We start from the raw sequence: 27,167 nt of genomic DNA on the forward strand, positions 1-27,167 counted from the left end.
GCAACAAATATGTTGAGCCGATTTTAAGAGTAACTTTTAACTTGAAAGCATCTCTTTAATCCTAATTTTAGAAATAGAATTTTGAAGAGAGAGATGGGTAGAGCATATTTTTTAAGGGGGGTGAATATCAGAAGTTCAGCTATGGACATATTAAGATTGAGATGTTTATTAGACATAAAAACGTAGAGTTGGATAGGTAGCTGGATATTTGAATCTGAAGTTCAGAGTATGCTTAGGGCCGAAGATATAAATCTGGGAATCATGAGCATATAGGCGGCATTTAGAGCCACGAGACTGTATTTACTTAAAAGTGTCGATAGGGGTTCAAGGAATTTCAGCATAGGGGTTTGGAGAAAGGATCTAGCAACAGGGAAGTGCTGCTGAGCTAGGAGGATAACCAGGAGAGGCTGTATCCTGGGAGCCGAGAGCAGACCACCTACGGGATACAGTGAACAGTTGTGTCGGCCGCTGCCGGAGGGTCACGTGAGAGGAGGATGAAGAGCAGATCATTAACTGTAGCGCTGTGGAAGTCTTAGTGGTTTTGCTAAGCTTAGTTTTGGTGGAGTGGTGGAACTGAGTGGGAGGGATTAAGAGAGCATGAGAGGAGAGGGCATGGAGATGAAGTGTGTGTGCCTGTCTTAAGGTTTGTTGTAAAGAAGAGAGCGTTTGACATCTGGAGGGTGGAGGCTGTTTTTGTTTTTGTTTTTGTTTTTTTTTGTTTTATTTTGTTTTGTTTTTTTTTAAGGTGAGTGTATGCGTAAAGTAAGAGATTATATGTTAATGGAGAATGTTTCACTAGATAGGAAAATAATTTTTGATGTAAGAAAGAGGAGCTGGGATGGAAAAGATTGCTGGTGAGATTTTCTTTCTATTCTTGAACCATAACAATATACCACAAAAAATTAAGTGCAAGAGCTATTTAAAAAAGAATTTAGATTCTTTAATTAGCCAGACTTTACAAAGTTTTATAAAAATGTAAAACGATGCCCCTCCTCTGAGTAAATTTTTTGAAAATAGTTGTTTTTCATAAAAATATGTGTGCATGTTATATGCAATAGGATTACTATTATCATTTTAAAATTAATAAATACGCATTTTAAATGCTTCACTTTTTACTTCTATTATAGGAAATAGCAGTACTTGTAACACACATAATTTAATACCTCTCTGGGGTCCTTATTAATTTTTAAGAATGTAAAGGAGTATGAGATTAAAAAAAATTGAGGACTACTTCAATATAACAATCTCCTAGCTTTCTCATGGCTGGTTTTTAATGAAAGACTAAAATCTTTTAAGAAATTACCATCTAAAAAGAGAATTCTAAATACTCTGTGTAAGTACTTTATGCAGTAGAGCTCATAATATGTACATTCATTTAATTTCCTCAGTTCTATAATACATTATCTTCTGATATTGTTGAGCATATAAAATATGATGTGTTTATATTACTAATTACTAATAGCTATGGATTTATAGTTAATTAAAAGCCAGTTCAATACACTCTGTCATTTTTTATTTGTTCAAATTTGTTAGCATTCCATCTTAACATATTTGGATTTGAAATATTAGAAACAAATCACCTTACTTGGAATTTGTTAACCGTCTTGGATGTTTATATTCATGTATTTCATTACATTTGGAAAGTTTTCAAAGATTCCTTCCTTCCTTCCTTCCTCCCTCTCTCTCTCCCTCTCTCCCTTCCTTCTTTCCTCTCTTCCTTTCTTTCCTTCCTTCCTTCTTGCCACACCTGCTGCAAGTGTACATTCCTGGGTCAAGGATCATGAACCTGTGCCAGAGTTGTGACCTGAGCCACAGCTGCTGCAATACCAGATCTTTTATTGGCTGTGCCACATGGGAACTTCCTCAGAAATTTCTTTAAATATTCTCTCCATCTTGGTTTCCTTTTCTGGGGCTCCCACAATGCATGTATTTGTTCAGTTAGTGGTGTTCCACAGGCTCTGTGAACTTTAGCATGTTTAAACAGTTGTTTAAAGTCTTTGCTTATTGATCTACCGTTAGTTCTTTTTTTAGGGAGAGTTGGTGTTGATCTATTTTTTTTTTTCCTTTGCATAGGCCATACTTTACTGATTTTTTGTGATATATATATACACAATTGTATATTTGAATGTAATATGTAACTCTGGAAGCCAGATTCTCCCCTTTTTCCAGGATTTGTGATTTTTTTGGTTTTGTTTTGTTTTTCTGATTATTGTAGGCTGTCTCTGTGCTGAGGATCAGCCTTAAGGTGTAAGCTCAAAATATTCTTAGGTCTTTTCTGAGCCTGTGTCTTTATCTGAGCATGCATGATATAGGCAGCTGCTTTTGAATGTCTTTAATGCCTGGTTCCCAGAGGGAAAAAGAGAAAAATGGAAGGTAGATAAAAAGAGGACTAGCCTTTTGAGTCCTCTTTAAAGTCCCTCTTTAGCCAGAAGAGAGGGCCTTCCGGCAGCTGGGGGAAGAGCAACAGCAATGGTTGCCCACCTTTTTGTCTGCACCTCTGAAATCAGAAACAGCAATCAGTGATCAGAGAATAGGTCACTGGTATTTGGAGGACAAGGTCCTTTTTGCCCACCCTGACTTCACAAGCTCTGTGCTAGCTGCTGCAGGAACACTGCAGAGATGCCTACCTTGGAACTGGGAGGCGGGTAGCTGGTACTGTGCTAAGAGCTGCAATTGACCAAAATTAACTATAATTTACTATCCAAGCTTTCTCTGGAAGCTTCAGGCCTTCAGTAGACTTCTGGCTTCCCAAATAAAATTACATGCAACAGATTATGCCAGTGCAATTATTGTCTGGGAGGGGAGACTGATTCTTGGTGATTCCTACTCCACCATCTTATCAGAATCCCCGCTTCCCTCATGCAGTCTTGTAATGTAATGTATTTTCTCCCATTGGTTTGTATTTTCTTGTTTTATAAGATACAAATCTTACCAAAACTCCTCATTCATTAAACATCCTTTGACAAAATAAAATGAAGTAGAATCAGTTGTTTGTATATTCTAAATTTAAAAATTTTTATCCATACTGGTAACTCTTGATGCTTTGAAAGACTGTTTTTTTTTTTTTTTTGGTTGTTGTTGTTTTGTTTTGTTTTGTTTTGTTTTTTGCTTTTTAGGGCCACACCTGTGGCATATGGAGGTTCCTAGGCTAGGGGTCGAATCAGAGCTACAGCTGCCAGCCTATGCCACAGCCATAGCAACGCCAGATCCGAGATGTCTGTGATCCACACCACAGCTCACAGCAATGCCTGATCCTTAACCCACTAAGCGAGGCCAGGGATCGAACCTGCACTCTCATGGTTCCTACTCAGATTCGTTTCTGCTGCACCAACATGGGAACTCCTGAAAGACTGTTAATACCAAATCTAGATCTTTGATATTTTTCTGCTCAGTCTGATTTTATATGTGTATAAAAGTAGTGCTTACTTTCCTTTAAGTGAGCTCTTTCCCTGTTAAAGTTCTAATGTTTGGACCCTTGTATGAACTGTACCACCATTTCCTGAACCTGTTCAGAATAAGTTTGTAAAACAGATTTTTAAAAATTTTAAATAATTGTGAAGTGTTTCATACATGTAGCCTTAGCTCCATATAAATTGCAGAAATAACTTACTGAACTCTCACAAAATATGTTGGAAGTCAACATTTCACATGGCAACAAAATTAATGACAAATTATGAATAGGAGGAACTACTGGTGTGCTGGAGTGGCTAATATTGGCCCAACCAGTTGATACATTTTCAGGAATCTTATGATTCACTTGATATCAAAGTTGGTAGTTTGAAATCAGCCGTGGTGGAAGTATTTATACCACAAAAATCAGCAAATGCTACAAATCAGAGTTTTGCCTCTTTGCCTTTGGTGGAACTGGTGAACATTTACCAACAGAGCACTGAATTAGTCCCATCATGGCCAACATCAAGCTACCAAGGTGAGGCCCCCAAAGCTTACACGAGGTTAAGAAGAGATGAACCACAGCACAAAGTTACGTAGTATTTCTGTCACGGAGATGCAGTAGACGTAAACAACCTCAAGGTGTCGGTAACAGTCAAGTGTCATGTGGTAACTAGAGGATGATGAGTTTTCAGTATGTATTACCTTTAAATAGTGTTCCGTTTAATTTTAAGCTTTCATATTAAGTTTTAGTAATTTTAACGGCCGACTTGCGGAATTCTTGAGAGTTTAGTGATTGGCTCTTGTAAACTTTTGCAAGTTGGTTTCAACACATCGTGAGAATATTTTTGCCACAAAGATTGGAAGATGGTACAAATCAGAGCATGCTTTCCCCTAGGAGTCCTTTGTTAAACATTTACCAACCTCCACTGGAGATAAACCCTACAGTGATGCAGAGGCCCTCCTTAAATCAGCAGAATTTTTAGGTGTTCAGTGATCCTGGGTCATTACCTGAAAAATAATACGAAAATTACTACATCTTGCACCTTGAACTACAAAGCAGTTAGCGTACTCCTGGTAGTCTCTTCACATCCTGGAAGGAGCGTATCCCACACCTGAGAACACTTTTTGTCCTGTATCCTGGATAACACGGAAGACCAGGCTGCTCTGGGACACTGAACAAGCACAGTCTGCCTATAACGGATCCAGGCCGTGGTGAAAGTGACTGTGCTTCTGGCGCCGTGTGACACAGCAGATACAAGATGTGGTATAAGACGGATCAGTGATGAGGATGAGTTCCGCAAAGGGTGGGGAGCACGTGCTTGGTCCTGCGGTCACCACATGGGCACCTCCTGGGGACTCTTCCTTACGGCGACGTTAGGTGAGCGAGTTCCGTGGTGACGGCCGGCTTCACCAAGGACATCCTCACATTCAATTGCATTGTTTTTACTGTGAGTGTGTGAGAGCTTTAGAGAAGTTCTTCAACACTTAGAATATTTCATTACCACTTGTGCTTGTCTCGTATTATACAAAATATATTTTTTGCTAGTTTAGGGCATAGAAAAAAAATCACAGTGACTGCTAGTATAATTTGATTTTTGCTAGCTACATGTAGTTTTAGCAAAACAATATCAACACAGTTGTTCCAGGATAAACTGTTGTACTTGAAAAAGTTATTCACCTTTTTGACTATTTTAGCACTACCTCTGTTTGTTGTCCAGTATTCATATAAGAGGTGTATGATAATTCTTATGTGTTGATTTTAGATAAATATAATGAAAATGCTGACACTAGCCTTATCTATAGGTTCATTCACTGTAAGGCAAAATTACAGTTTTAGGATATTAATTCAGTCTTTATGTTTGCCGCTAAGTCTTTAGTGAGTTACTTTATCACTGGAAACATGACAGCATTATGAAATCTCGGAGTGACTTTCCGTTGCAGCAGGCATTCAACAGGGTCAGCTGTACATTTTATTACTTTCTCAGCTATTTTGTGTTCTTCTTTAGTCAGTGTAATAACAATAACCCTGCAACCAGTGGCTTTGACATTTCTAGCTTGAAAAGCTAGTCCCGTTTGGGGCTTTCTAAAGGGTGCATCATGTCTACATTTAAAATACCCAGTTCTTTTTTCTTTATACGCTGAATGATTGGTCTCAAAATAATCTTGCTACTTAACTGGCACCACAGTACTGTTGGAAAATGTTCTGCCCCATATGACAGGATGAGGTAAATTATTAAAGCCAAGAGAGCCATATTTTGTCATATTTTTGTTTCTTATTTACAGTTTGACCCTGTTTCTTTGGAGTAGATTCTTCCCTTCCATGAGTCAGAGAATCTTCTGATAGGTCAGTTTCATCTTTTTAGTATCTTTAGACATAAATAGTACAGCTTAGGTTGAGAAAATGAGTATACTAAATGCCCCCTTTTAAAGCCAAAGATCTATCCTTAAATATAAGAAAATATACTCTAGTACATTTTATTTTTATGATAAAATAACTGATACACTTAATTCTAAATAATAGTAGTTTTGGATAAAGTGTACTTTTTATATTTCTATGTAGGTGCAGAGCAAACTTGGGGATTCAAAATGAGTATTTACTGGATGTTAATGAAGTTGCAGAGATTATAGCAGGTGTAAACAAAGATAGCAAATAAAAGTACTGTGGAAGTATTGAGAACAGAAATTAACCTCTGAAAATTCATATACTTATATCCTAAAGCTATGACCTTAAAACATATAGAAAATGCTAGAATACAAAGGGTGCATTCCATGAATTATGAGTACTATATACTCTCTAAAAAATACAACATATGCTTATGAGAAAATGAGAAATAGGCAAATAATGTTTTACTGTTATTACGAAAATAGTTTTTACCTGTGAGCCTTCTGAATGGTCTCGAGGCCAGAGGTCTCTGAACCACATGTTGATAATTGCTGCTAAAATGATCTGAAAATGATGAATTTGAATGCAAAGCTTTATTTCCAGCTATGGCTGAGTGAAGAAAGCAGCAAAATCTTTCCTCAAAAAGCAATTGTAAAGTGGATAGTAATAGAAGAAAACAGTCATTTTAGTCTTGGATATCTATCAAAGGCTACAACAATTCAAGAGGCATTTTTGATTTGAAAACAGACCCTCAGGTAAGAGTTGCAGGTGCTCGTCGTGTTCCAGCCTGCAGCTTCTTGCATTCCTCCCTGTCCCTCATTTTCTGCAGAAGTTCTCACTTTTCTGCTGCAGTTGAAGGACCCACTCATTGGAGGCCGCCCTCCATCCCTGACTCCTCATCCCCCACTGGAGCCGGGGGGTGGGGGGGAGCCCAGCTGCGCCAGCCTGGAATTTCAGTCAAGGTGGGGGTAGGTTCCTCCTGTGCAGTGGAGACTGGAGATGACCCCCGGCTCTTCACAGCTTCCGCTGGTCACCCTTGGGAAGAGCCCAGCAACGTGGAACGTGAGCAAACCTGAAAACGGCTTGCATTTTGGATGTGCTCCCCTTCTGATAGAGAGACCCATCAACAGTTGATGGAAGATGAGAAACTCCATGTCCGAAATTAGACAAAATGAATGAAACAGCTTCCTGGAAAGATGCAAATTACCAAAACTGATAGAACAACAAATAGAAAATCTGAACAGCCTTAGTAATTAAGCATGTTCTTATAACAAAAACTTGTTCCCAGATGGCTATACTGATGAATTGTATCGAACATTTTAAATGAAATAATACCGCTCCTTCACACACTCGTTCCGAAAATAGAGGAGGAGGAGAAACTGCCCAGCTCATTCGGAGTCCTGTCTTATCCCGATATAAAAACCAGACTGAGATAACACAGGAAAAGTATAAAGACCCTCATGAACATAGATGCAACAATCCTTAAATAAAACTAGGAAACCAAGCCCAGTAACATCTAAAAAGATGATGTAGTAGGACCCAGTAGGAATACCAGCTGGTTTAATATCAGAGAATCAATTCATATGTATTAAAGTTAAAAAGATGATCATCTCAATATAGAAAAAGCATTGGACAGACTCCAACATCCATTCATGATAAAAATTCTTAGAAAAGAACTGTTCACTTGAGCGATAGGATGCAAAACGTATCCAGATTTAAGTGGAAGAACTAAAGCTGTCTTTTTACCACAGATACATGGTCCTGTGTGTAAAAAATTTCAAGTATTCTACAAAAACTACCAAAATGAATGAGTGAGCAAGGTGTCAGGATACAAGGACCAAAATCCCAAAAAAAAAAAAACCAAATCAACATACCAAAATCAGTTCCACCTCTATATACTAGACAAGAACAATCAGAAAGAGATTAAAATAATTTCATAATAGCATCAACAATTAAAAAGCTTAGGAATGAATTTAGCAAAAGAAATGCAAAATTTGTACCCTGAAATCTATAAATCATGTTGAGAGTAATGAAAAAAATATATGCAAATGGAGATTTCTTGTTCACGAGTTGGAAGATTCAATATTACCAAGATAATAATTCTCCCAAAATTGACTGTAAATTTATTGCAATCCCCATCAAAATTCAAGAGGCCTTTTTTTTTTTTTTTTGGTAGAAATTGAGTAACTGATTGTAAAATGCAAAAAAAAAGACCCATAATAATTTTAAGTGAGGTTCAATGTAGAGTCAAAACTCACTATACAAATACATTATTTCAGACCCTGTGTTAACTGCTATAAAGATAGGCATGTAGATCAATGCAGCTTAATTCAGAGTCCAGAAATAAATCCCTACCTGGTCCAATGACGTTCAACAAAAATGCCTAGACAATTCATTGGGAGAAAAGATAGTGATTATAGAAGAGTTGGATATACACATGCAAAATATAAATACCCTTTACTCACACTGCAAATGAAAGCTAATATAATATGAGTCATATATCTAATTGTAAGAGCTAAAATTGTGAAATTTCTAGGAAAAAAAAAAAAACCAGGCTTAATCTCTGAAATGTACAAACAACTCATGCAACTCAGCAACAACAACAATAAAACAACCGAATTGAAAAATGGTTGTGGTTACCAAAGGGGGAGAGAGAGAGAGGGATGGATGGGAAGTTTGGGGCTAGTAGATGCCAACTATTACATTTAGAAGGAATAGACAACCAGGTTCTAGTGTACAGCACAGGGAACTATATCTAATTACCTGGGAGACCATGATGGGAAAGAATATAAAGAAGCATGTATGTATGTGTGTAACTAAGTCACTTGCTGTGCAGAAGAAAGTGGCACAACATCACAAATCAACTACAGTACAAAGAATAAGAAGAACTCTTGGAAATGCAGAGTTATCCGCTGTGACGCTAGAGATCAGTGGTTGCCTGGAGATGGGGGTTGGGAGGGATTACCAAGGGTCTGCGGAAACCCTTGGGGGGTGATTTATGTATTAATTATTTTAATTGTGTCAGCGGCTTCACATGTCTATATATATATATGTCCAAATTGATCTATTTTTTTCAATCTGAGCAGTTAATTGTATGTCAATTATACATGAATAAAACTTTTAGAAATATAAGTAATAACATTTCTTATTACTATTTTCCAATTTGAAAAAAGTCTCTTCCTTAACTTCTGAGCTTTATGCATTGTAGTCTTTGAAATAATTATTCATGTGGTTTGTATACATATACATCCTGTTTTGAGGTGGCCTATTTAAACTAAAGAAAACGTTGTTTCGTTTTAGATGACATTTTGTATATAGCCCAGAATTTGTTGATAAGACAGTTTTAGAATTTGTATAAAATCTTCAAAGCATGTTTTAAGGCAAAGATTTTTTAAAAATAGGTCCAAATAATAGGACTTAGTAGTGGAACATGCTAGTTCCCAGGAAGTATGTAGTTAAGTGTTTAATTGAAAAGTGAAGATGGAAAAAGAAAAACACTAAAAATCATTCAGTTATGCTTCTTGAGCTTCATGTTCTTTTTCTTTCCATGATGTTACATCTTAATCCAAAATTTTCTCAAGGATGACAGTTTCCCACAGAAATTTTGTTCCATGAACAGTGTTTGCTATTTTTGTTATGTTTTGCTTTTGTTATAGGACTGGGAGACTAACAGAAATCCCCTGGGCAGTGGATGCCCCCAGACGGGGAACAGAGAGGGAGTGTTCCTACTTCAGGCTGGCCAGCTTGCAGAGCAGGTGCTGGGACAGCGTGGTGGACACCAGTGCCCACAGTGTCTGTCTTCCAGGTGCATCATGAGAGCAGGAGTCTAAGGACACGTGCATATCAGGGGAGAAGGAACATTAATTTACACACACTGTATTATTTCGTCTTCACAGCATTTGTAAGGGGTAGGGGTCGGGAAGTTTGTTGGTTTCCAACATCCTTTCTCTTTCCACTGTACTACTCTGCCTTCTCCGCTCGAGAAGTGGGGTCTTTGGAGTCCAGCGGAATCTGTCTCTTCCCAGCAGAGCTTGGGCTTGCCTCGCCTGCAGGGCAGCGTAATAGGAACCATTCCTTTCTGCAACCCCCTACCAAAACTGGGAGCCTTGTGAGTTAGTGCTCAGCCAGTCTGGGCGCGGGCAAAGCATGTTGGAGAGACAGGACAGAATTTCAACCCCTGCAAGGGACAGAAATTCTAGGAAGGCAACAGGAGAGAAAGCTGCCGGTCAGCAGGGGTAGCAGAAGTTCAACCCACCGAACTCAGTCCAGGATCACCAGATGGCACTTGTCAGCAGCGTGGATTGCAGACCTCAACGGCTGCAGGAGCTGAGGCTGCTAATAGCTCCTGAGCCAGTGATCACTGATAAAAAGAAACCAGGATGGAGGCAGAGCTTCCAGGACAAAGGCGCCAGAGAAGAGTAACTTCGCCCTTTGAGGCAACATCCCGCATTTCTTAAGTAGGGTGGAAGCTGAAGGTATACGTGCCAGAGTGTTTATCACAGCATGCTTGAAGAAGCAAGGTCCTGAAATCAATGAAAAAGTAGGTAATATTGAGTAAATTGTGGTGTCGTTATTTCATGGAATATTGTTCATATTGAGATGGTTAGATCTCTTGCCTAGAGAATATCCACGAAATTCTAAGTGACAAAAAGTAAGTTGCAGTGCAGTGTTACAGTTCAGCTCCATTTTAGTGGAAAAAAACACAAGTGCTTCTATTATGTGGTTAAAATTTATATGAGAATGGAAAAGGGTGGGAAAAGACACCTCCCAGAGAGTTAGCGCTGGGAGCCCTGAGGGCAGACAGCATGGGATTGGAAAATAGGAGCGGTATATGTAATTTGTTTTACTGTATATTTTGTTATTGTTTTGTTGGTTATATATATACCACATGGATGCATTTTACATTTAGAACCATTTGAAGAACTTTATAAAATTCTTGTTGGCCGTGCCTGTGGCATACAGAAGTTCCCAGGCCAGGGATGGAACCCACTCCGTGGCTGTAACCAGAACCACAGCAGTTTCAAGCCAGATTCTTAACCCACTGAGCCATGAGGGAATATGTATATATTAGAATTTAAAATGATTATTACAGCAACCAACTTTTGAACCCAACCAGTTTATAGCTAGACAGTTACAAAATCAAACTGGAGCTCAGGTAACTCCTCTGAAATCCTAAGCAGAATTTGCAAATGTATGTCCGTTTTTCTAAGAAGGCCGGTGCTTTTCCTCAAAGGAGTTTAAGCTCCCCCGAATAGTCCCAGACATTCTTTCTCAAATCTGCATTTTAAGAGGTAGATTTAGGCATAACCACTTTAGGTGTGTTGGGGGCAGAAGTCAGACTCTCACCAGCTCTTCGCAGCCTGGTCTTCCACCTAGTTCTCTCAGGGTGTCTACACCCTCCCCCCAGTCTGCATGAGTAGATTCAGTTTGGAGTTAAGCACGTGCTGGTCCTGTGGGGAGAATAGGATTTGGATCCCTATGGAGGCTCTTAGGGCCCCAGCCTCAGGGATCATGGTTTTGCAAGGGTGGCTCTATCCCGCCTCATTCAAACTGCCAACTTCTTTGACTCCTTCAAAGACCCTTGGCTCTCGGGTCTTGTGCTCCCCAACTAACTGCCTGTGGCTGCAGACCGGCCAGCACCCGTTTCTTCAGGGCCTGTGGCTGCTCTGAGTCCCTTTGCTTACTCGAATCCTTGGTGTGGCGTTGGACCTCCCGCCGTCTCTGCCCTTTGGTCCTGGAGTCCCTCCAGAGTTTCCCCAGATATGATTCTCTTGATACCGTCTGTGAATGGGACTGGATCTAGCATTCTTCTGATTAGACTGGCTTAGGAGAGGCAACTGCAGTTCTGTGCGTGGCCTGGAAAGTTGCCCTGTGCCTCTCCCGTTTCTTGCCACCTCCCGAGACAGATAAAAGCAGGGGTCTGGAGTATCGTCATTGTTGGCTGGGAGCAGGCCTCTTTGTGGCAGTGGAAACCCAGAGCCAAGGAGTCTGGTGACTCAGATGACAGTTTGGACTGGCAGTAATAGGAAGAGACCCTAGTATTGACTAATTAATTCATTTAATGAATAGATAAGGAAAGCTAGGCCATGTCCAAGCAGGAAACTAGACCCAGGGAGATGGCTGTTTGTCATAAGGAACTTAGTTTATTTCAGGAAGGAAGGGGCCTGTTCCCATGCTGACTGATGGAGTGATTGGGAGGGAGGAGGGTCACGACGGGGAGAGGCGGAAGGGCGCTGGGGTCAAGGTCGTCCTTCAGCAGGTAGGAAGCCTCTGGTTTCATGGGGATGGACTATAGGCGCTCTGAGAGACTGGTTACTAGAAATTCCACAGTTTGTGAATTAAAATCTTTTAAGGGAGAATTCCTAGCTAAGTATTCAAATATTATTAATTTAAACCACTCATCCTACCAAGGAAAGGCTTTGCTTTTAAAATACCTGAAAAACTGCCGTGATGTCAAGTGAAACCAGAGATTAAGGATTTAAATTTATTAGCGCCAGAAATATATACACATATACACAGGTGTGCGTGCAAGATTATTTTCTTTAGTATTGCGTCTGACACTCGAACATTTGTGTGTGCATGCACCTGTGTGCACCTGTGTGTGTGTGTATGTGTAATTCATCAAATAATATCATTTGTCCAACTGATTTCTCTATAGCATATATGTGATGTAGCATAATAATCTGAGCATAACTATGTAGCATAATCATAAAATGATTGTTATACCTATATTTACTTAGATACAAATCTGTTAATAATATATATTTTAGTTTACAAATGCATGTTTGTAATTTTTATTTTTATTTATTTATTTGCTTTTTAGGGCCATACCCGTGGCATATGGAAATTCCCAGGCTAGGGGTCTAATCGGAGCTACAGTTCCTGGCTTTCGCCACAGCCACAGCAAAGCGATATCTGAGCCGTGTCTGCGACCTACACCACAGCTCACAGCAATGCCAGTTCCTTAACCCACTGAGCCAGGCCAGAGATCAAACCTGCAACCTCATGGTTCCAAGTTGGATTCATTTCTGCCTGGGCCATGACGAGAACTCTCAAAAGCATTTTAAATGTAGTTTATATAGAATTACACCATTTTTTGAAGTATGAATTATGCTTACAGTGCATTTGGGCATAGAAAAAATATGGAAGGAGACACCTAAAATTTTAACAATTTTTTTAAGATTTTTGTTTTTCAATTATAGTTTATTTTACAATGTTCTGTCAATTTTTGCTGTACAGCAAAGTGACTCAGTCATATATATCTATCTAGATAGACATATGTGTGTGTATATATATATGCTAAGAATGCATATACACACACACATACACACACACACACACACACACTGGGTCATTTAGCATATGTGTATATATATGCCTTCTTTTTCTCACATTATCCTCCGTCGTGTTCCCTCACAAGTGACTAGATGTGGTTCCCAGTGCTATCCAGCAGGATCTCATTGCTTACCTTCTCCAGATGTGACAGCTTGCATCTACTAACCCCAAACTCTCAGTCCACCTCTCCTCCTCCCCTCAGCAACCCCAAGTCTGTCCTCCGTGTCCATTAGTCTGTTTCTTTCCTATGGGTAGGTTCATTTGTGCCAAATATTAGATTCAAGAAGTAAGTAAGATCATGTGATATTTGTCCTTCTCTTTCTGACTTACTTCACTTAGTACGAGAGGCTCTAGTGCCATCCATGTTACTAGGCTTACGTGATTTAATTACTGTTTTCACTTAGTTCCTTTTCTAGTCTTTTCGCCCTTTATGTATTTCTGTAATAAAAGTTTGTGTTTATAAACATAGCTTCAAGGCATTAGAATATTATGATTTCCTCAGATATTTGCAGTGTACCTATCATAATCCCATAGATATAAAAATTTGTGTACAGGCCTAAGAAAGATTAGTCGAACCATTCCAAATAGATGTCGAAATACTGGACTATATAAACTTAATTTTACCCATTAACGTTTTCTTTTGCTTTAACTTGTTATATGCTTTTTTGTGGTATTTCGTATTTTCCAAAATAATTTATGTATTTAGACCTTTTTGCCGAGAACATTGAGGTCCCCGAATCTTTTAGCATTATTGTAACCAATCTGTAAGGAGATGGCATTTATTTTTACAAGGATCGTAAAAGTAAAATAATTCAAACAAGTTTTGGAAATGCTTCTCCAACACACACTAGGCAGGGAAGTTAGAAATGACTAAATGTCTGGGGAGGAGGACACCGTGGCTCTGGAGAGCGCGCGAGACGCTGGGGTGTGTGGAGCTGGGAGAATTCCTGGTGCTTATCTTGGACCTGTGTCAGGGTGCCTGCTGGCCGTGCCGCTCAGTGTTCATGGGTCCTCACTCCCGCTGCCGTTACGACGGTCTGTGTTCATAAGAGTTTGTACCTCCTCCAACTGCCAGCCATGTGCATCTCCAGACCACTGCCAGCCACACGCTTTTCAACAGTTGGTAGCCGTTTTTAAGCACCTGCCATAACCTGGGAGAAGGGGTGGCCCCTGCCCCCCCAGGATGGTCATGTCCCACCTTAGCTTTTAAGAAGCTTCACGTGCTAGAGATGATTCCGAAGTAAAATAAGGTAGACAATTTAGAAGCTCTCTAAATTGTGTCAAATAAACATGGACATGTGAGATACTTTTCTTTTGTTCCAAGCGTAGTCAGCTGATCTGTACTTAGTTTCTCCTTATTTGCCCAAGAGTGTGATGATTAAAGATGACTAGAAGTTTGAAAGAAATGGTTGTGTTGTAGCCATTTTCATTCACTCTTGAGGATAACAGTAGAATGAAATGAGAGTAATAATCTAACAGGAAATAAAATCTTTTCATTTCCTCATAAAATCCTGGGGAGATGTTGTTTTGTATGAATTTAATTTATTTGTCTACAAATATCAGGATTTAGTATTTTATTTTATTTTAATTTTATTTTCCTTTTTAGGGCCTCAAGTGTGGCATAGGGAAGTTTGAGGCTAGGGGTAGAATCAGAGCTGCAACAGCTGGCCTACATCACAGCCACAGCAAGGTGAGATCTGAGCCATGTCTGTGACCTACACCACAGCTCACAGCACTACTGGATCCTTAACCCACCGAGTGAGGCCGGGGATTGAACCCTCATCCTCATGGATGCTAGTCATTCCATTAACCGCTGAGCCATGGAACTCCCAGGATTTAGTATTTTATTATCATAGTGTTAAAATAAAACCACCTACCAAATTCCTTTGCCATTTTTTTCTTCTGCCTATATCATTAGTAAACGTACTTGCATTCGAAGGTGGCGATAAAGAAAATGATCATAATTTTAGTTGCCATTTTGGGCTCAATCCTCCATGTTATTTATTTATTTATTTATTTTTTAGGCTTTCTATTGTAATTTTTATTTTTTTTTACATAATGATTTTTATTTTTTTCGTTATAGCTGGTTTAGAGTGTTCTGTCAGTTTCCTGCTGTACAGCATGGTGACCCAGTTCCACATACATGTGTACATTCTTTTTTCTCCCATTATCAGTCTCCATCACGAGTGACCAGACATAGTTCCCAGTGCTACACAGCAGGATCGCATTGCCTATCCATTCCAAAAGCAGTAGTTTGCATCTGTTAGCCCCAAGTTCCCCATCCATCCCACTCCCTCCCCCCTCCCCTTGGCAACCACAAGCCTATTCTCCAAGTCCATGATTTCTTTTCTGTGGAGAGGTTCATTTGTACCATATGTTAGATTCCAGATATAAGTGATATCATATGGCATTTGTCTTTCTCTTTCTGACTTACTTCACTTAGTATGAGAGTCTCTAGTTCCATCCATGTTGCTGCAAACGGCATTATTTTGTGGTTTTTATGGTTGAGTAGGATTCCATTGTGTATATATATACACCACATCTTCCTAATCTAATCATCTGTCTGTGGACATTTAGGCTGTTTCCATGTCTTGGCTGTTGTGAATAGTTCTGCAATGAACATCAGGGGGCATGTGTCTTTTTCAAGGAACGTTTTGTCCAGATATATGCCCAAGAGTGGGATTGCCAGGTCGTATGGTAGTTCTGTGCATAGTTTTCTAAGATAACTCCATACTGTTTTCCATAGTGGTTGTACCAGCTTACATTCCCACCAACAGTGCAGGAGGGTTCCTCCATGTTTTTTTTTGTTTTGTTTTTTTTGTTTTGTTTTGTTTTTTTTTTGTCTTTTGTTGTTGTTGTTGTTGTTGTTGTTGTTGCTATTTCTTGGGCTGCTCCCGCGGCATATGGAGGTTCCCAGGCTAGGGGTTGAATCGGAGCTGTAGCCACCGGCCTACGCCAGAGCCACAGCAACGCGGGATCCGAGCCGCGTCTGCAACCTACACCACAGCTCACAGCAACGCCGGATCGTTAACCCACTGAGCAAGGGCAGGGACCGAACCCGCAACCCCATGGTTCCTAGTCGGATTTGTTAACCACTGCACCACGACGGGAACTCCCTCCACGTTGTTTTTAATCACAAGATCTGTGTTCCCATTTCTGCAGCCTTGAACCTCTGAAGTGTATGGTTGAGTGGTTTTATATTTTGAAACATTCATTTGATTTGTTCACTCATTTTTAACTATCATCGTATCAATATTTTTATGAAAATACTTTCTAGTAAATTAGAAGAGTTTATGATGTCACATGGATGAATTTTTTTACCTGTATCAGACAGTTGTTTTAATTTTATATTCAGTATAATAGTGGCTTCAGGTCTATTATGTAAGCTTTTGGTTTTATTTTATACTTTTGGTGCTGTGGTAGATATCAAATTATTGAATTAAATGTGTTCAGTTCATTGATGAAAGATTGTATATACCTTTTGATATTTTCAGGCCAAGAACATAGCGGGCATTGAATAAATATCATCAGTAACTTTAGAGTCATGGATAAATACGATCAAGTAGTTATTATTTTATCCAGTCATTCATTCCGCAGATGTTTACTGAATCGTCCACGTATCAGAAACAGCCCTAGGCACTGAAGACCCAAAATATTCTACAGGAGGTATTTTTGCCCTCACTGAACGCTCATTGTAGTGTGAGTGGAGGGAAGACAGGCAATAAAATAATAATTTTTAATTTTGACACTAATTTAACAGTAATTTTGGTTACTAATAAAATGCATATTAATTAAGGTTTGATTATAGATTATAGAAACCAATATTAGCTAGCTTAATCAGAAAGAAATGAATTGGGGAACTTAAAAATCACCCAAGGCCAGGGGAGGTTGGTTCCAGGGGGACTGACTGAGACTGGCTGGCTGCAGAGTTTCACCTCCTCAGCTGGGACCGGAAAAAGTGCTCCCTTGGCCCTAGGAGGCCCAGAGAGGCAGGAATCTGGTGGTTATGGACCCAGAGTGTCTCTGCTTTGATGGTCCCCAGGAAAGGGGACCCTCCCAGCCTGTCTGTCTCTCACTGAAGTCCGTTGTGCACTCATTCCCACCATAACAGTGCGTCTGCTGACATGCGAGGAAACCTGACAGTGTGTTTTTCAGCTTCCAGCCTGTGCAAAACAGGAAGGGGGTCTCAACAGACATGAAACTATGATATCTGCCACTGTATTTCTTTTATTCTGTTTCACATATTGGGTTATTCCGTGTAGTTTTATTTGGAAGTGAAAACCTGCCTTGTTAGAAAAAGTTTGGAAACTAGTGAGCGACATAAGCACCAACATTTAGACGGCAACTTTCAGCAGCAAACCCTGTAGAACTTCTGATAACAAGTAAATGGCACTGCCTGTCTGTAAGATGTTGATTTGAAGCCCCTAGAAACTGTTCTTGTGGCTGCACCTGTGCCGCAGAACCATGGCTAGTTTGCTTAGAGACTCAAGTCTGTTGCGGTCAGAGTAGAGATGAAGAATAGTCAGTCATTTGTTTCAGATAAATAATGCTGTTGTTTATTTTTAAATTCCAGATATTTAATACGACTATAGCTATGTTTGGTTGGTTTTTATTGGTGGTAATAGAAAGACATCCTATTACTGGTCTCTAATGCATTTTATTATTTTTATTGAAGTATTATCGTACAATATAGTGATTCACAATTTTAAAATTATACTCCATTTATAGTTGTCACAAACCATTGGTTATAGTCTCCATGTTTACAGTATATCCTTGAAGCTTATTTTATACCTAATAGTTTGTACCTCTAATGCATCTTAATTTAGGTATGTGACCTCTTGTCCCTATTTAGTGGCTGTCTATCTTCTCACATTTCCAAAGTAATATTCTAAATGATTATTTCTCCCTTGGTTATGTTTTCTCTATTGATCTCTAATTGATAGGACTCTAGAATTATTCTGTTATTAGTTCTCTTATCAATTTCCAGAGAACTACAGACACAATATTTTTGTTAATTCACCCTTTTCTGCAAAATGTTTAATTCATATTTATAATTGATTATAATTAATGGATGCTGAAGGATAGTGAATTTCATGACAATATTTTAGCCTTATTTGTGTAAGTAGAACGGCAAGATGGATTTGGATATGCAAAAGAACATATAATTTTATTTTCTTTATCTGATTTTATGCTCATGGATTAAATTTCCTATCGATAGAAAACATATCATCTCAGCAATTAAAGGTCTTAGTTACTTCTACTTTAAAATCAAGGAGTTCCCATTGTGGCACAGTGGAAATGAATCTGACTAGGATCCATGAGGATGCAGGTTCAATCCCTGGCCTCACTCAGTACATTAAGAATCTGGCATTGCTGTGAGCTGTGGTGTAGGTCACAGACATGGCTCGGATCCCGAGTTGTTGTGGCTGTGGTGTAGGCCGGCAGCTGTAGCTCCAACTAGACCCCTAGCCTGGGAACCTCCATATGCCATGGTTGTGGCCCTAAAAAATCAAAATAATAATAATAATAATAAAATAAAACCTACTTTTTCTGTATGAGCTTGGTCTCTTTGGGACACTTGGTATTCTCCATACTTAGTCTTAGGTACATACGTAGGACCAGCATTTTAGAAGCTATCAAACTCTTTTCCAAAGTGGCTGTGTAAGAGTTCCAGCTTTGGACTGCTTCTTCCTAAAGCTTCTTTCTTCCGTCAGACAGTGGGGCTCACGGGAAACTCGGGAAACAGGGCAGCTATGGTGAGCCAGCCTTTGACCTTTTAACACGGTCCTCCTGGGGTCTGTTGAGACCACTGCTTAGGCTTCACGGGCTGACAGAGTCCAGGGGCCTATTGATCCACGGTGTTCTGGGATGGGGGCTCTCGCCTGCTTGCCGGGCCCCCCTGTGCACTCTTTCTGGTGTCATCAGCCCCCGAAGTCTTGCCTGAAACCCACATTGAGTTCCCAGTGACCCAGGGCTGGAGCAGCTCTGACTCCCTTGGGGTGCTTGCCTCCCACCCCCAGCCCCTGCCCACGTTCTCGGTGTGGAGAGTGAAGCCCCACAACAGATTTGGGGCAGGTGAGGGAAAGGGATGATGTGGGTCAGGTTGCAGATTTTCAGTAAATACAGGGGATGACTTGGAGGTTGGTGACAGAGGGAAGAACCGAGGGAGTGCAGGACACGCTGAATCGTTTCCCAGCCAGCACTGAAGCGCAGGGCCAGGAGGACGTTCCGGAAGATGGCATCTTGAATGGAAACACAAGCCAAGAGTTCCTTCATGGCTCAGCAGGTTAAGGGTCCCATGTTGTCACTGCTGTGGTTCTGGTTACTGCTATGGCTCAGGTTCAATCCCTGGCCCAGGAACTTTTGTGCTCTCAGCCAAAACACAAGCAAAAAGAAATCCTAGCACTGGCTTCATAATTAGCTAAAGCCCAAGGGCAAGTCATATTTATTTCTCATTTTATTGGAGTATAGTTAACTTACAGTGTTGTATTAGTTTCAGGTGTACGGCAAAGTGAACCAGTTATGCATATAAATATGTATATTATTTTTTCCCATATAAGTTATTACATATTATTGAGTAGATTTCCTGTGCAATGCGGTAGCTTCTTGTTAATCGTCTATTTTATACTGTTGTGTGTATATGGTATTTCCACCGTCTCAAAACTCACAGATTTTGAAATGTTTGTTTCTCTTTTATAGATAACTTCTTTTGTATCAGTTTTAATAGATTCCACACATAAGTGATACATGATATTTGTCTTTCTCTTTCTGACTTACTTTACTTAGTAATAATCTCAAGGTCCATCCCCCGTTGCTACAAATGGCAACAAATGGCATTATTGCATTAGGTCCCACTGGCTTATTTTTGTTTTTATTTTTATTATTTTAGGAGGTGGATCAAATAAGATATTGCTGTGATTGATGTCAGAGAGTGTTCTACCTATGTTTTCCTCTAGGAGTTTTATAGTATCTGGCCTTATCCATGTTGAGCTTTTTTTGGTTTAGGTCCTTAATCCATGTTGAGCTTTTTTTGGAGTTGGTGTTAGAGGATCTTCTAAATTCATCATTTTACATGTAGCCGTCCCATTGTGCCAGCACCACTTATCAATATTGTCAAAATGACTATACTACTCAAGGCAATCTACAAATTCCATGCAACCCCTATCAAGTTACCAATGTCATTCTTCACAGAACTAGAACAAAATATTTTAAAATTTGTATGGAAACACAAGAGACCCAAAACATAATAGCCAAAGCAATATGACAGAAGAAAATTGGAGCTGGAGGAATCAAGCTCCCTGACTTCAGACTGTACTATAAAACTGCAGTAACCGAAACAGTAGGATACTGGCACCAAAACAGAAATATGCATCAGTGGAATGAGACAGAGCCCAGAAATAAACCCAAGCACTTGTAGTCAGGTAATCTATGACAAAGGAGGCACAAACATACAGTGAAAGAAAGACAGTCTCCTCCAGTCATAATTTTTTTGTTCAGTCAGCTTTAAGGTACAAATACATTCAGTAAAGATGATCAGTTTTAAGAATATAGGTCAGAGAGTTTTCATGCACGTATACAACCACGTCACAGTAACATTTCTGTCATCCCAGAAAGCCCCTGTGCCTCTTTACAGCTTATCCCCTCCCTCATCCCTCTTTGGTCTCTGGCAACCTCTTACCTGCTTTTGGTTCTGTTTAAGGGATTTCATATAAATGGAACCATACAGTATGTAGCATTTGTGTCTGGTTTCTCTTACTTAGCACACAGCTTTCCAGATTTGCCTGTGTTGTGGTGTGGATCAGTCTTTTGCTCATTTCTGTTGCTAGTAATATTCCATTATTTGGAGATACAACACTTTGAGCAATTCATAAGTTTCCAGTTACTTCACATTCTTTTTTTTTTTTTTTTTTTAGCTTTACCATTCTAATGGGTGTGTGGTGGTATCTCACTGCAGTTATAGTTTGCATTTCCCAAATAACTGAAGATGTTGAGTAATTTCATCCATGAGTTTATTTGCCACTTAAATATCTTCTTTAGTGAAGCATCTATTCAAATATTTTGTCCATGTTTAAATTGAGGATACTTGTCATCTTAATATTGAATAGTAATGTTACTTTGTGTATTCTGCATACACGTCCTTTATTAGATGTAGAATACTATGTATCTCCCAGTCTTTGGCTGTTCATTTTGTTTTCTTAACAGTGTCTTTGAAAGAGCTAGTGTGTTTAATTTTGATAAAATCTGTTTTATGATTTTTTTTCTTTATAGTTTTTTTCCTAGTCCAAGAAGTGTACTTAAGATTTTCTCTTTGTTTTATAGGTTTCACCCTTATGTATAGGTCTGTGATTAACTTGACATTAATTTTTATGTGTGATGTGAGATAATGGTCAAGATTTTTGTTTTGTTTTTCCATATGAATATCCATTTATTCCAGCAACATTTGTTAAAAAAATCATTATTCTTTCTCCAGTGAATAAGTTTGGTACCTTTGTTGAAAAATCACATATGCCTATATGTTTTCTATGGAGTCTCTATTTTGGTTCACTATCTGCATATGTATCATTAGGTTAATGCCATCACACTATTTTATTTTTGTTGCCAGCTTTCTTGAGGTGTAATTGACAAATTCATGTGGATTGACAGTGTGCAACGTCAACATGGCTAATAATCTGAGAAGTGCAAATAGAAACCACAGTGAGATGTCTACTCACACCTATTAGCACCTCTGTTATCAAAAGATAAGAGATTAAATGCTGCAGGATGTGGCAGAAAGTACCATCCAGTTTTGATTAATGCAACCTTATGGGGAGCCTTGGGATATAGTTTAATATCTACAACTTATTTTTCAAAATCGAATTGGCTTTTCTGGGTCATTTGTCTTACATAACAGGGTGTATTTCTCTATTTAGGATTTAAACCTCTCTGATCTTGCATCCTTTGACCTTACTAAATTGACTTAGTCATTCCAGTAGTGTGTGTGTGTGCACGTGTGTGTGCTCTTTGTTTTGTTTCACAGATTCCTTAGGACTGTCTGCTTAGGTTACCATGTAATCTGTGCATAAAGGCTTATTTTTTCCTTTCTGATCTGTTTACCATATATAATATTTAATATATAATATAAACTATATAACACACACACACTTGTTTGTCTTATTTTTCTGGCTAGAAAACTTGGTATAATGTTTAATAAGAATGGTGAGAACAGAATTCTTGCCTTGTTCCCCATCTTAGAGGCGGTAGACGCACTTAACCTTTCACCATTCGTTTTGGTAGTACCTGTAGATTTTTCGTAAATGCTCTTTATCAGGTTAAAAAAAGAAATCCCCCTAAATTCTTAATTTGCTGTAAACTGTTATCCTGAAAAGCATTGGCTTTTTTTTTTTTTTTCAAATATTTTATCTTTGGGGTTACCATCTTTTGCTGCCTGGCAGCCAGTGTCTAAAAACCTCTGTTTCATGTATTTTGCCTGATTTTCTGGTTGTTTATGACTGGAAGGCAATTTCCGTTGCACTAATCCTTTGTGAGAAAAAGTGGGATATTATTTTAAAACTATAACTCATGTCACCCATATCAGACTTCAAAGGAGAATGAGTGTTCAATGATTCATTGTTATAAGCTTCTGCTACTTTTAAATTAGTAGAAAGTCTTAATGCAGAATTATCTACAAGTCATTACTTCTTCACAGATACCAGAAAGGTTGAAGCAGTGGGACTGTAGTAACGAGAAAGAGACAATATGCTGAAAATTGCAGATAATTAAATTTGCCTTTCGGTTCTCATGTTTTTCGCTGGTACCTCAGCACATTATTTGCCTGGTTTCTCCATTTTATTTCCCTGGTGGTATCAATAATGAGAGACCACAGGTCCAATACACCTGCACACATCCATTCTCTGACATGCCGTACTTCATGTAGGACCGTCCTCTCTCTCAGGCTCCGCTGTCCTCTCCCTGCTCCCCTCTGCTCCCCTGGCCTGGGCAGACTCGGGCCCCGAGGGCGCGTCCTTCCTGGGCTGCAGCTGGGCTCAGGCAGAAGGAGGACTACACATAGCCTTCTCCTTTCTGCAGGTGTTGGTGATTTTTTTTTTTTTTAAATAAAGGGAGACTCTTTAAAAGTGATACCGTTTTCAGTATACACAGAAACAAAAAAAAGGAGCCAGTGTTCTAAACGTTCTCTGGGTACTGGACATTTGCAGCGTCCTGCAGGGTAAGTGGAACGAATGTGACCTCACGTCCCAGAAACTTAATGAAGCCTCTGCTTTAATTTTTCCTTTGAACAGTTTTAGATTAGAAGTTCAAAGATGTGCAAATTAAGTTTGTAGTCATTAGGCTGTTAGACAATAGTGACAAAACACATTTTCAAAAGTAAAGATTTGTGGACAGTGAGAAACTTTTGCAACACGTTTTCCAACTTATTTTTATTTGTATCATTATTACTGTCATTACGATTCAATTTTAAATTTCAGACATGTCAGGTAATGTGATATACTGCAAAAAAAAATTTATAGTTGAAACCAACTTGTGTGTGTGTATAATTTATAAAAGGTGTGTGTGTTTACACACATTTGTAGATTAAATACATATATATATTTTAGTTAACATAAGTTCATATGGTAATTTTGATTTTCTCTTACTCTTTTTAATTTAACCTAATCATGGACAACTTTTCATGTCAATAAATAAATATAAACCTTCATCATCACTTTTAGCGGCTGCAGTTTTGGGTCTTGTTGCATCTGTATTTTTTACCATAAGCCTTCTCAAATTCTTCTTTATAGTGGGAAGATTTTAAACTATCAACAAAGGAAAAATACTTAAGGATTATAGGAGTCAATCTTTAATGCTTAATTTAAAATGGATCATTTTTAGATCTCCTATAGTAATTAAACTTAGTTATTCTAATTTTTTCTCTTTTTCATATTTTGTTTTTCTTTCATGGCGTTTACTTTTTTCTATAGTTTTTACAGATCAAATAGTAAGAGTATTTGGTGATTTCTTAGTGATTCTAAAGAATATGAGTTTTAGTGGAATTTTTTAAAGTTCAGTGAATTTTATTAGATTTTTAGTTGTACAGTCGTCATCACGACCTAATCTTGGAACATTTCCACCCCAAATCCCCACTCCACCCTCACTCCCTGCAGCCTGTCCTCTTTGGAAACCATAAGTTTTGCAAAGTCTGTGAGTCTGTTTCTGTTCTGCAAATAAGTTCATTTGTATCCTTTTTTTAGATTCCTTATAGGAATGATCTCTTATGATGTTTGTCTTTCACTCTCTGAGTAACTCCACTTGGTCTGAGAATCTCTAGGTCCGTCCATGTTGCTGCAAATACAGCAACGTGGATGAGGAATTGTTCCATTCTTTTTTATGGCTGCGAGTAATATTCCAGTGTGTGTATGGACCACATCTTCTGGATCCACTCCTCTGTCGATGGACACTTAGGTTGCTTCCATGTCTTGGCTATTGTATAGAGGGCTGCAATGAACATTTTTGTCTACTCTCTGTTTCTGGAGATCTTACCTAAAACCTAAACAGCAGGGTAAATAAGAGTATTACAAACAGGCTCGGAAGTTTAAATCGATCATCATACTGTGAATTCCTTTAGGTTCTGCTTATATATTTGGATTCATTCCTGAAACCCCATTTCATATAAGACATATTGAAAGTGATCACAGAAAGCAAGGTATACACATGCACAGTTATAAAGATTTATAAAATATTCAAAATTAAGTGCTTACTGAAAGGTGCCGTTATGAGGAAATCCTCTAGGGGATAGTTTTGTTGCATGAGCTTTTCTTCTTAAAACTTTAAAAGATTATTAAAATGATGTTTCGATTGAAGACGTTTTTTCCTTTTAAAAAAATTTCTCTGACAATCATCAGTATTCCCTTTTTGAAATTACTTTAAAAAAATTCCTGGTTTATTCATCCCACTAGAAATTAAGTTCCGTGAGAACTAGGATAAACGCCTGGCACATAGTGGATCCATAATATATATTTGTTGAATAAACAAATGTTTACAGACCCTGATGCCACATAAAAATTAGTTTCTGCTGTTTTGAACATTTTTGTTGCTAATTTGATGCTCACGAATGACTCAAAACCTGGCATCCATGGCAATTTCCTTCTTTCCTGTGATTCCCTGTCCTTTCATTTTTAAGTGCGCTTCATTCCTGAACCACGTGAAATGCTGTTCCAGCAGCTCAGTCATGAGTGCTTGTTGGACGCGGACAGAGAAATTCCAGAGCTGTGAGTTCTTAAGACTCTAAGGTCTAAGTTGTGGTTCTTAACCTGTTACTTTGAAAATGACGATGTGGAAAAATTTACTTTGCAGTATCAAATTATATTGACAGGATGTTGTTTCACTTCGGACTTAGAAAATGGTAAAAGAAGTAGGACACCTCGCCCAAAGTGCAACAGCAGGTGACTGCCTGTATGGGCTTCACGGTCCATGTTCTGAGCCACTGGCTGTACTGTGTCTTGAATGCATTCCTCCCGTCCACCACCCCCCGCCCCCATGGGAAAGAAAGTGAATGAATTGTCTTCCACATTAAATTCTCCTTGGGCAGGAGAGTTCAACAAAATGAAAATTCCAAGTATAGGAAATAGGAAGCCAGCTTCCCTGATCCTAACAAACTCACTAGGCTCATGAATTTCCTAATCAATGCCATGTTCCCTAAATGTAATGGACTTGACATTCATTTAACAAAAATCATTTGACTTTTAAGTTGGAGGCATAGATAGAGGATACATTTCTAAATCTGCGTATATGGTGGAAAATCCAAAAATTAAGTTATAGGTAACATTTTTCTTTCAAATACTTTAAACTGTCCATAAAGAATTTAAAAAGTTGGTTTTTATAAATACCAATCAGTAGAGTATCAGTAGAGTATTTTATGTGTACTGAAGTGTGAGAAGCACTCAGCAAAACTAAAGAAAAAAGGAACATTTATTTACAGGTTTCTGGAAATTCGAGCTCTCCTTCCTTTGAATTGACTTCCTAGACATAGTGATGACTGGAGAGAGAGAGGCTGCAGAGGCCACAGCTTGGAGACCCCGGGCAGTCCCGCAGTGCACACGGCACTCCTGCTCACACAGCCGCTGCTGCCCATTGCGTCTGTTTTTACCCACCTTGACTTTTCGTGCCTGCTCATGAGTTTCTGAGGTTAAAAACTTTTGAAAAGTATAAACGTAGAAGCTTCTGCAACTTTTTAATCTGTTAATAAATTTGTTGTAATGATTAAATCAAATGGTCATGTCTTCAGGAAGGTTTAGAAAAGAATGAGAGGTTAGTAGTTATTTCCATGATGTTATTTCAGTGTATAAGATAAAGTAAATATTTTTTCCTATAACATGGTTACTGCCTTAGGGAAATCAGGTGCAATACTCAAAACATTATGTAACAATTATTAAAAAAAGTATGAGCAAGTATGTATTAATAGAATAATACGAAAAAGGGACCGTTTATTGAATAGCTCCTGTCTGATAGTTCCGAGCTGGATAATTTTTTAGAAGTTCACAGGTAAAGTCAAAATGCAGAAAGCTTTGAAGACTAATTTACTTTAGACTCTGAAGCATCCAAAGTCATGATGGATGGGATATTCTTGAAAGATATACTGGGTGGGTAAGTGGGTGTGCATGTGTGCCTCTGTGTGTGTGTGTGCCTCTGTGTATGTGTGTGTGTGTGTGTGTGTGCCTCTGTGTGTGTGTGTGTGTGTGCGCCTCTGTGTGTGTGTGTGTGTGTGTGTGTGTGTGCCTCTGTGTGTGTGCCTCTGTGTGTGTGTGTGAGTGTGTAGGCGTGATTGTCAGGGCAGGTGTTGGATTCAGGGACCAGCTTAGAAACTACTGGTTGTTTGGTGATTTGGGACTGGACTTGGTGTTATTTGTGGAAATGGAGGGTACGCAGTAAATCTGAGAAAGGTTAAAAAAAAAAAAAAAGAGGAAATAACAGGATTCAGTGGCTTCGTTAACAAGAATATTGAGGAGAAAGAAGAATCACACCCTTTCCGGACTTGGGGGACATGTTTTTGTCAGCGGTAAGATGGGTGAGGCTGTGCTTTGGC

General features: G+C 38.9%; 1 protein-coding gene across 32 annotated transcripts in view; it reads left to right on the forward strand.

Annotated features, from left to right (window-relative positions):
• PDE10A (phosphodiesterase 10A) overlaps nucleotides 1-27,167 on the forward strand; it is a 568,650-nt gene that overhangs the window by 427,082 nt on the left and 114,401 nt on the right. Inside the window, exon 2 of one of the 32 annotated variants that reach the window (XM_085021718.1) lies at nucleotides 25,266-25,353. The exons of the other annotated variants lie outside the window; for them this stretch is intronic. Coding sequence (XP_084877844.1) covers nucleotides 25,314-25,353 — 40 coding nt within the window. The 5' untranslated portion in view covers nucleotides 25,266-25,313. The remainder of the gene's footprint in view (nucleotides 1-25,265; nucleotides 25,354-27,167) is intronic. 32 annotated transcript variants of the gene reach the window in all.

The sequence above is a fragment of the Sus scrofa genome, chromosome 1, assembly GCF_054392235.1.
Source record: "Sus scrofa isolate SSC_HxYL_T2T_F1_AM1 chromosome 1, Sscrofa_HxYL_maternal_Yorkshire_Landrace_v2.0, whole genome shotgun sequence".
Taxonomy (NCBI): Eukaryota; Metazoa; Chordata; class Mammalia; order Artiodactyla; family Suidae; genus Sus; species Sus scrofa.